The 11586-nt window shown below is 31.0% G+C and overlaps 1 protein-coding gene across 1 annotated transcript; it reads left to right on the top strand.

Moving 5' to 3' along the window:
- The first annotated feature begins 6063 nt into the window (after positions 1-6063).
- On the top strand, positions 6064-10964 carry LOC18588886 (putative flavin-containing monooxygenase 1). The gene is made up of 5 exons (XM_007013584.3): positions 6064-6607; positions 6681-6918; positions 7035-7210; positions 7308-7666; positions 10253-10964. Exons 1-5 carry the CDS (start codon positions 6170-6172, stop codon positions 10620-10622), a joined length of 1581 nt encoding a protein of 526 aa, XP_007013646.3. The 5' UTR covers positions 6064-6169; the 3' UTR covers positions 10623-10964.
- The last annotated feature ends 622 nt before the right edge of the window (positions 10965-11586 follow it).

Raw genomic sequence — 11586 nt, 5'->3', positions numbered from 1 at the left:
GGTAAGTTTTGCATTTTTTGTTATTTGAGTTATTATATTATTAGTATTAATTTTATTAACATTCAATATAGTTTTTACAAAAATTATAAATGTATTTATAAAATAATAAATAAGAAAAAATATATTTAAGAAATCAAATAAATAATTAAATAATAATAATAACAAGAGTAAGTAAATGCGAAGAATAAAATAAAAAAAGAGAAAGAAATAGTTATATTATAAATATATTTAGATAGTTGTAAATATAATATACATACAAAAATACATGATACGAATATAAATATATATATATATATATATATATATATATAAAATGAAATGATTATTGGAAAAATTTCACTTAAGAAAGGCAAAGAGTTACTTTTTTTTTAAGTGAATTTTTTTGGGTGCAAAGTTCGAGACGGATTTTCACCGAAGCGTCGGGATAAGTCCGAACTCTAAACTCCAATACCCGTTAAGTCAAATAGTCATTGTTAAAAAATAATATATGTAGGAAAATTTTGTTACATTCGAATTAACTTAAATAAATATTACTAAATAAAGTTAATCCAATCGTTTAAAAATTAATTATTTATTTATTAGATAAGCTTTGTAATCAAGTAAAAAAATTGACCAACAACAAATATGGATTTGAATAGAAAACCAAAAAAATAAAGTATATATATAAATAATAAATAATCAAAAATTTTTTAAAACAATCAATAAACGCGCGCATGTAGATACCATCACTTTATACTGTCATTGCATGCCACTCTTATTTTGCAAATGGCGCGGGAATCCCGATGATGGGATTTTCCTGAGGAGCTTGTAGAGGCGAGTTCTTTCGGGGATATCTCTAGGTGAGGAGAATTTCGAGACTTCACCAAAGCGTTGGGATGGTCTTCGAATAATTTTCCAATAAAAGATTACCGACTCCATCATTTAAAATAAACAAGTCACGACATCATTCTACGCTTGCATCATATGCATACGTAAAACCAAGTGAAAAACTCAGTCTGGCAATTCAATAAAAATTTAATTAATAAAATAGGGATTAAACTAAGAAAATGCTATATTAAGATAACTTAAGATTAAATGGTACCGTTCGTAGAACGGGCGTCACGGAGGTGCTAACCCTTCTCCGTGCGTAATCGCACTCCCGAACCCATCTCTAAAAAACGTGGACCAGTTCTCGTTCTTTCGACGGACCTAAAATTAATTTAGGACTTCGTCGATTAAGAATCGGGTTAATAGGTGACCAATCACATCTAGATAAAAAAGATTGGTGGCGACTCCCACACATATTTAATTTTTGCCCGCGTCTGGCGGACGGGTTCCCGGACCCGCACGTTACGACACCATTTAATAGTAAATTTCAAGTGTTAATGCCATGCATTGTGTAATAAAAATCCACAAGTGAGCATAATCTTTGGGTAGGTTTAATATAGCCCTTAGGCTTACTCTCTCAGACATCATCACCTATTCGTGAAAACTACCCACGCCACCATATATAAATCGGGACTTCAGGTCCCCCTTTACCTACTCGTGGGAACTGCTCACGTCACCCAATGTAAATTGGGGCTTCAGGTCCCCTTTTACCTACTCGTGGGAACTACCCACGTCACCAAATATGAATTGGGACTTCAGGTCCTCCTTTATAATCAAATATCGATAATCAACAATCATTACTTTGTGCTAAAAGATCACACTTAATCTGATGTGGTAACAGGTCTTACCCACAGTATCTCAATTACATTAAAATGAAAATCATTGCAATTTAATGCATTTGCAAAACATGACAGATCGAAAGCAATATAATCATAAATTGAATGTTATGCATAATTTATTTCAAAGCATGGCTTATCCATCAAATCAGCATATTAAGTGAAATCAATAAATTTTTTTATCAAATCCTATGAATCAAGTAATGGTCATTGGCCCAAACATCACACAAGCTTACAAGGTATGATTTTGAAATGAAAAGCCAGTCAAAGGTTTATTTTCCCGTAATTAAAACCTTGTAGATAGATGCTTATGTATAATATAAAAAAACAGATTTAAAATCCTTGATTGCAATTACAAACAGCCTAGAACTTTCTACCAACTCATGCTTTTTATAATTTCGTCAACTATTAAATATAACATATATAATATATTTATAAGGATATAGTTTTTGAAATTTAACACCTACTCACCTCACAATAGCGAGACGCTATTTCGCTCTTGGTTCGTACGTGTATCTAGCTATTCTTTCTTTCTTTCTTGTTTCTTTCTTTCTCTTTCCTGCTTTTTTTTCTTTCTCTTCCTCTCCTTTCTCCCTTTACTGTCGGCCTTCCTCCCAGCCAACATTTCTCTTTTAGTTTTCTTTCTTCTTTTCTCCCCTTGCTGTCAGTCTTTCTTTCAGTCGGGGTTTCTCTCTTTTTTTTCTTCTTTTTCTTTCTTCCTTTCTCCCCTTTCTCCTCTAGCACCGCCGCTCTCCCTCTCTCTTTCTTCTTCCTTTTCGTCCTTCTTTTTTCTCTCCTTAGTCCGGCGGAATTCCTTCTTTTTTTTTCTTCCCTTTCTTCTTTCTCTTTTTTTTTCCTCGGCTTTGGCAAACTTTTCTTCTCTCAAGCAGGTCCCTAACTCTCTAGACCACTCTCTTCCTTTCTCAAATGGTCGGCTGATGCAAGCCAAATAAAGGCAAATGATTTTTTTTTCTATCTTATGGGCTGCATTGTTAGGGACAGCCGGACATTTCTTGTCCCATCACTCATTTCTTTTATTTATTTCATTTCTCTTTGCATTGCCCCCCCCCCCCCCACCATTCTTCTTCTCCTTCTTTTCTTTATTCCATGTGGCCGGCCCCTATCTTTCTTAATTCATCACTTAAAATATATTTTTAACTCATGTATTTTCCACATGGCTGGCTACCCACTCCATTTTGTTCCAAATTTATTATTTTTTTTCCAATTAGCTTTGACTTTTCTTCATTCCCATCCACCACTTCCCAATTCTTTTATTTCCTTATTATTTTATTATTTGTTTATTTTTTTCTCTCCAAATAATGCAATTTACATATAAATCCTCAATTTTATTTTATTTGCTACACAACCTTTTAATTTTTGTATTTTAAAATTTGATTCTTCTGACACATTTAAAAATTTTAATTTCCTTCTATCTTTCTTTTTTTACACATGTATAATCGAAATATTGAAGTTACACTTCAAAGCGGTATCACCATAATATTTAAATATTTACTTACCTGCGCTAGCTCAATTTGATAAAAACACGCGAGTCTCATTTGCGTCATTCCTCTCCAAAATTCATTCGTACTTCTTCTCTCTCACTTGAATTAGCCATATACTCCTTTTTCATAACTAATTCCAATCTCTGATAAAATATTAATATTTTAATATTATTTTATTAAATAAAATATTCCTCTGGTCCCGAAACATCTTATTATGTCTCAATTCACTTCCAAATCATCTTTTAGCTAGCTAATTCGTCCGCGACAAAGATATTATTATTTAATTATTATTTTTGTGCGTGCAAAATTTTTTACTCTGGAGCAATCCTTTGCTCCTTTTATCTCTCTTTAGCACATAATTTCGTACCAATTAGCCCTTCATCTTACTGGAATGGTTACATTGATTATTATACGAGGGTACGGGGTGTTACAAAATTTATATAACATGTAAATCAAAAAAATTAAGAAAAAAAAAACTTATAATAGTCTTATAGAAAAATTGTGTTAGACAATGTTCCTTGGATTTAAATTCATTAATTATTGACTATGTACTGAAAAGGTTAATAATATTTTTCTCAATATAAACAACTAAATTATTTGTAAAAACTCATTATCTATTTTATTCCGAAGTCTTGTCTTTTTCAATATAAAGAACAAAAAAATTAATGCAATCAACATCCAATATTTTATTTTATTTCTATTTAAACTTAAAATACTAAATATAAAATTATAATGTATAAAATATAAATAGTTAAATATGAGATACAAGTTTAATATTTTCTCTTATATAATTAGGATTGTTTAAATACTAAATATTCAAGATAATTTCCTTTCAACCAAATATAAAACATAAAGCATATAAAAAAAATATATTCAAGATAATTTCTTCTTATATAATTAAGATTAATAAAAAATAATATATTAATAAAATTTTAAGCAACAACCAATGTTGCAACGCTACAACTTATATTTAATAATTACATAATAATTTTTTAATTTTTAAAATCTAAAATTATTAAAAATAAAATCCATAGAACAGAAAAAAAAATATGGCAAGTAGAAGATAAAACCTACATAACAAAAAAAAAAGAATAATATGGTTGATAGTTTACAGAAATTTAAAGAAAAAAATCTATAGAAACTTAAAACATGTGGGCAAATAGAATAAAATAAAAAAAAATAATAATAATAGAAAAAAGAAGATGAAAAAACCTTTATCTCTTCATAGATTCACAATTAAAGGACAAAAGATAAAAGAAAGAGAGGAAAAAGGGTGTGGAGAAATTTAAAAAATTAGGAAAAAACTTAGGGGTAAAGTTGAAAAAAACTTGTGAAGTCATTTTATTATTATTTTATTTGAATTAATCATTCAAATTTTAAAACTTTGAGAGATGGGACGCTCCGCCCTTGGTGATGTGGAAAGAAAAAAGAAAAAGACATTTACAAAAAGGACGCAGTACGATCAATAATCTCATAGTTTGACTGAGAATTTAATCATTTCCAAAGATTTCAAATCAAATTTCGTTTTCAATTGAGATCAGGGGCAACTGAGGAAAAAGAAATCATATGTAGCCTAACAATTTTTATAATGTACAAAAGTTAGTCGATCGGTCAAACTTCTAATTATAATAATGAACTATCTTACGTTTACGTTAGGGGAATCATAATTTATTTTCTTATTCTAAATGGATGGATTCAATTTGACCTTTTTTATCAAAATAGACTACGAATTCTTATTACGACATGAATACAAAAAAAAAAAGTAGTACGATCATATAATTTTATAGTTTGAATGAAAATTTAATCATTTTTAAAGATTTAAAATCAAGTTTGGTTTTCAATAGAGATGACGGTAAAGAGAGAACCTAACTATTGAATGTATAATATAGGTCATTTAATCGATATGTTACTACTTTAATCTATATTATTATTATAATCAGGATAGATACATTTTTGGTTCTCAACTTTTTATGTGTTTTTAACTTTGAGTCCTAAACTTTTAAAATTTGCTGTTGCAATCCTAGACGTTTTATCTAATTGTGATAACCTTAGTCCTCATGTCAATAAACAAACAGATTTAGTAACCAAAAGCTTATTGCGTGGAAACAATGGTGCATAATTGCCATATACAAGGTTGCCACCTTAGCATGGTGTTGGTCTACGTGCCACGAGGAAAAAGCTGTATTTTCTTTTGAAAGTAATAAAATTAAATTGAACTAAAATTAACTTAACCCAAATAATTTAAAATTGAAAGACCCCTTCAATAAATTAACACTCCAATCTAACACAATGACCAAGTCTTCACCTCTACCTGCAACCAAATATGGACTGCTGGTTTGTGAGCAGCTGTCCATATTGGTTGAAAGGAAGAATTTATGAGTGAGAGGAAGATCACAAAGCCTAAGGTAGAAGAATTGGGGCGCTGGGTTTGTTGAATTTGGAGAGGAAAGGAATATAGTTGTGATATTGTTGGATTTGATTTTGAATTTTATTAAAAAATCTTGATTTGGGTTTAGTTAATTTTTCTATTTCAATTGTAGCGTACATTATATAATTTTTATTATTAATTTCAAAAGAAAATAGCCTTTTCTTTTCAGTGCCACATAAGACCAGAAGCCTCCTAAGGTGGTAGCCATGTAGATATTTCCGTTATCAAATTTGTTTATTTATTAACATTTAAAATTAACATATCCCAAATGTTTAGGATTGAAATAATAAATTTTGAACGTTTAAGGCTGAAAGTTAAAAATACACAAACATATAGGACTAGAAGTGTAATTATCACAAATTAGAACGAAAATTGAGTGGTTGGCGCAGCAAGTAAAAAAGACAAGGAAAAGAACAGGTAAATAATGCTTGAAACGTACTTCAGGTTTCGCCATTTTGTATTGATGATACAAGGCATATAGACTAGAACTACGGACAACAGAGTTTCAGCTGCTTCTTTGAAGTATATTAATCACCATGGAAAAAAGAGTGGCGATTGTTGGAGCTGGAGTAAGTGGCCTTCTTGCCTGCAAGTATGCCCTGGAGAAGGGTTTCCAAGTTAATGTGTTTGAAGCTGAGAACACCATTGGAGGAGTTTGGGCTCATACTATAGATTCTACAAAACTCCAAAACATTAAAGAAGCTTACCAGTTTTCTGACTTTCCATGGCCTTCGTCGGTGAAAGAAATTTATCCCAGTCGCTCTCAGGTGATGGAGTATATTGAATCTTATGCACGGAATTTTGGCATCTCGTCTTACATCAAGTTCAATTCCAAGGTCTTAAGCATAGATTATGTTGGAGAGCCTTATGAACAGATTGAATCGTGGCATCTCTGGGGAGGAACCGGAAAGCCCTTTGGCTCCAAAGGAAAATGGCACCTCAAAGTGCGAGATGTCAAGAGCTGCAACATTGAGGTACGAAATCATATATCAGAAACTGGATTTGTTCTTGCTAATTGGGTTCTGAACTGATTATACCAATGGCCAGGTTTACCAAGCTGAGTTTGTTATTCTTTGTATCGGGCAATTCAGTGGCCTCCCAAATATCCCAGATATGCCTCCAAATCAAGGCCTTCAAGTGTTCAATGGCAAGGTGTTGCATTTCATGGACTACGCTGCTATGAACAGCTCAAGTGCTGAAGAATTAGTGAAAAATAAGAGAGTTGCTATTATTGGTTCAGGTAAATCTGCAATGGATTTAGCCGCACATTGTGCAAATATAAATGGTAAGTCTAACTTAAAACAACATCACTGCTATATATGCAAGTACTGAAGTTTCCGGGAAAACCTGGCCTGCCTGGTCCTCATTCATAGAGAAATCTGTCTTTCTGTTCTTTTCTAGGAGCAAGGTACCCTTGCACGATGATTCAAAGGACTGCTCGTTGGGTTCTTCCTAATGACAATATTAGTGGAATTGCTCTGGGTCTTCTATACTGCAATCGTATCTCAGAGTTTTCAATTCATAAGCCTGGTGAAAAATTTCTGCTAGAATTATTGGCAACCTTGCTCTCACCATTGGTACAACTTTCACCTTGTTATTTGAATTTGAAAACTAACATATTCCAGAATTTATATTTGTGAATTACCAAGTCGATCTATATACATATATTTTCAGAGATGGGGTATCTCCAAGCTTGTTGAGTGCTATCTTAGATGGAAACTCCCGCTAAAGAAATATGGAATGGTCCCCAAATACAGCTTTCTTCAGAATGGTTTTTCATGTCAGATAGCAGCGCTACCAGAAAATTTCTTTAACAAATTGGAAGACGGAAGCATCGTTATTAAAAATTCACCAGTCTTTGGCTTTTGCAGGAAAGGTTTGTTCCTCGACAACAAGGCTAGGCCCCTCGAAACAGATATTGTTATTTTTGCTACTGGATTCAAGGGTGATCAAAAGCTTAAGAATATTTTTGCATCTCCAATTTTCCAACAATATATAATGGGGTCACCAACTTCTATACTTCCTCTCTACAGGTATTTGGTTCTTACCTAATTTTTTTTATTAAAAGAAAAAGCTTCTGATTATCCACACTAGACTATAACCCGTGCGTCACCCATGAACCTCTTTCTACTTGTTTTTTCCTTTTTCTTTCTATCTCTTTTTTTTTAGTATTTTTTTATTCTCTGCTTTGGCCTCCACGTAGTTAGAGGAGGAAGCCCAAAATGGGCTTTCTTTTACTTATGTATTAGGATTGAACTCCTGCGTTGTGTTACGTTGGGATTAAATATAAAACTATTTACTTTACTAAAGAAAAAATTGAGTTAGACTTGTTAACACTCAAAGTAAAGTTATGTATAAATAAAAAAAAAAGTCAATCATGAGAAAGGACTTTAAATTAAAAACTTGTTCTATCATAAGAAGTGCTAATCATTGAAGTGAAAAACAAAACCAAGATAGAACAAAAAAAAAATAGAGATATGGTCGGAGCCAAAAGACTGAACACGACACCCATCTCAAACCACACATGTCGACAGGACATAGAAAATCCAAAGGCCAAAATGAAATCCCAAAAAGCAAACATAGCACTGAATCCCAAAAACCGAAACTCTCTGATCGAAATCTATGATAAAATATTAAAAATTCATGATGCCCTGTTGTTTCCCAAGTCGACTCGAGAGCAAGCCTAAAGTATAGAGTAGACCCGAGGGAAAGCTGATAATGAGGAGAGCTGAAAAGATAAAAATGATCATGTAAATATAAGCCAACTCAAGGAGTAAAAGAACAGGGGATGGGAATGGATAGAGAAATACCAACAAGGTCAAATGACTTACTAATGTGGGCAATTTGGGTTTTATTTGAAAACCCATGACAGAGATTTCAAAACCCTCCCTTCAAGTTTGACAAGTTCAAAACTCCTTCCTAGAAAACATAGGTTCTCTAGCTATAAAGAAAAGATATAAGAATTTGACTAATGGAGAAACGTGAGTTGATTAGTTCTTTTGTAAAGTTGGACTTACTAATAGGTTTAGAGATTGATGGAGAAACGTGGATTGACTACTTCTTTTGTAAAGTTAGACTTACTAATGGGTTTAGAGATTGAAAACGTGGGCATTGCCTGGATCAAAATGTTGGTAAATGAGAAAGCTCCTTTGGGGGTTCCTTTTACTTATGTTATAGACTAGAGTGGTGCCTCGCTTTGCGAGAGTGTTGAATATTTTATTAAAATAATTTAAAATTATATAATATTATAAATAAAAATAATTATAATTAAAGAGAAATAATTTCAAATTTAAAAATATTATAAATAACAGTTATAATGATAATTTAAAGATAATTATTTTAAAAAAATTTAAATATTTTCTCATCTCTTATTAAGCAAATTTTTTATTTAAATAATTTTTTTTGAAAACATTTGATTTTTTAGATTTTAATATATGTTAATGTTGATACAATCATATTTTGTTAATTACATGATTCTAATAGTGAAATCAAATTCATATTGAGAAAATATAATATTTTAAAAGTAATTATTGATAAGCTACATAATTCATACAATAAAATTATTAAAATAAAATGAATATTTTTTGAAAATCAAAATAAAATGAATATTAATTATACTTATTAAATTTTTTTAATTTTAATGATGAAATTTTCTAAATGATCTTCAATTTTAATTAATACTTTTTTTCTCATGCCTTTATAATTATTTAGCATTAATCCATCTTATGATTTCTATCATGTCTCATTAAAAATTAAAAATTTATTTCACATCAAACTTGAATGAAATCCACAAATATCTAAAAAAAAATTATTTTATAAAAAAATATATTTCTTAGTATATGAAAGCACTATTAACTTAAATTCTTTGTGAACCAAAACATCATCACTCAATGCAAAAAAAAAAACCTCTTCTTAAGTTTCAGAAAAAAATGTCTTGTTAACAATCCTAAATGCAACCGGCTCACAAAAATCATCTCAAATTTTTTTTTAAATCAATCATTTTAAATTAATTTCAAGTCAATAAAAAAAAGCCCCAAACGTGGCCAAGTGTGGAATCTCCTTTGCGGCTTCCTCTTAAGCATGTAATAGAGATAATAGGTAGATATCTACAGGGCACCATGCCGTGTCAGTAAATCATTAGGCAGGTAGATTGCATTTCTCAACTTTGTCCAAAATTCATAAAGTTGCATTGTTTGCACTCTTTCCCAAGACTCCTCTGGTGCAACTGGGACACGCCATGAATGTCCAGCTGCCACGTCTGCTTGTTCCAGTCTTTCTTTCCAACTGCCGTTTTACATAAAGATTAAGTATTAAAAAGAAACAGCGACAAGGCACACAGATTCTCCGGGCCAATTAGGGTCCACAAACAACAGTGTTTATCAAACTAATTTCCATCATTTTATATGCAGAACTATGTGTTTCTTCCACATTTGTACTAAGAGGAAAATCTACCTAAGAGTGGGTGGAGATGTAGATAATTGTGCGATTGTTCTTACATAATTATTAAATCTTACAATTTGTACCACCTCAAAAGAATTTAAATCTTACAATATATAAATCCATGTCTTCTTTTCAGTACAACTAATTTTAATATAATATCTTCTTCTGCACTGATGCAGGCAAATAATTCCACCTCGAATTCCACAATTGGCCATAATAGGATATGCAGAGAGTCTATCAAATTTGGCTACCTCTGAAATAAGATGTCAATGGCTAGCACATTTCCTTGGTGAAAACATGGACTTGCCTTCTGTAAGAGAGATGGAAAAGGATGTAAAAATTTGGGACAAGTACATTAAACAAAATGCTAACAAGTATTTCAGGAGGTCTTGTATTGCTGGAGTCCAGATATGGTACAATGACCAATTATGCAAGGACATGGGATGTAAGTCAAGAAGAAAGAAAGGAATGTTTGCAGAGTTGTTTGAACCATATGGGGCAGCGGATTATGCATGTCTTACAGCTGAGATACCAGTACGGATTCATTGATGATGTGCTGAAGTGGAGAAACAAGCAAATAAAGAGATTGACGAAAAATAAAGAAATTAGAAGGGGTAAAAGTATTCAAGTTAACTAAGTTGAACAAGTCAAAGCTGTCATAAGACTTTCTAAGCTTAAATTTGGTATTTCATTTTTAGATCTTTTAATTTAAATTTCCTAGCCTTGAGCTGCTAGATTTGATAAGTTTTTTACTTTGATTTGCTTCTGCTACATTGGATAAGCTTCGCTACTTGATGCATTATTAGACACTTTCTGAAGTTGGAGTTGTTGCTCCAATGACTTGGCCTACTGCTACATTAATTTAGTTTGATCTGTTGCTGTATTGGTCTATTGCTACGTATTTAGTTTAGCTTAGTCTGTTGCTGCATCGGACGAAAGAGGCTCAATTTCCTTTACATACCGTCGCAAAATAGTGAAGGCATCTGCTACTTCAATCTTGGATCTCATAGACAAATATCTTTGCCAAGAGAGAGGTTTAGTTAAACCATTAGTTATTGATCATGAGTAGGAATGTAAGATACTTTTATAGCATGTTTAATTGAGGGAATGACTTTTCAAAAATTTTCTACCTATGTTTGATATTTGGAGGAAGAAATGGCTATTCCTCAAAATCATCCTAAACCTTGAAATAGCTAATACCATGGAATTAGTTATTTCATACCCATGGAAATAGAATTCAAAACATTTTAAAATAAAATGTCCTTACTTTCTTTGAAAAATTACAAACTTAAACTTATAAAATTAATGTTTTACATTAAAAAATTAAAAAATATTAATATTTTAATATTTTAACTATAACAATATTTAAATTATAAATGAAATATTAATATTTTAAAAATATTAATTTTAAATTTATTAATTGAAAATACAATTAAAAAATAAAAAATAAAAAACTATACTAATACTTAATAATAAATTATTAAATTATTAAAATTTTAATTTTAATAAAAAT

Source organism: Theobroma cacao, chromosome 9 (assembly GCF_053813885.1).
Source record: "Theobroma cacao isolate CCN51 chromosome 9, ASM5381388v1, whole genome shotgun sequence".
NCBI lineage: Eukaryota > Viridiplantae > Streptophyta > Magnoliopsida > Malvales > Malvaceae > Theobroma > Theobroma cacao.
Note: the sequence above shows the minus strand (reverse complement) of the source record. Positions and strands in the feature narration are given on the sequence as shown.

What these genes read in the sequence shown, in the direction of transcription:
- LOC18588886 (XM_007013584.3), top strand. Translation starts at nt 6,170, where the DNA reads ATGGAAAAAAGAGTGGCGATTGTTGGAGCTGGAGTAAGTGGCCTTCTT. An exon ending in TCAAGAGCTGCAACATTGAG is followed by an intron (nt 6,608 to 6,680) that starts GTACGAAATCAT and finishes ACCAATGGCCAG; the next exon opens with GTTTACCAAGCTGAGTTTGT. An exon ending in CAACCTTGCTCTCACCATTG is followed by an intron (nt 7,211 to 7,307) that starts GTACAACTTTCA and finishes ATATATTTTCAG; the next exon opens with AGATGGGGTATCTCCAAGCT.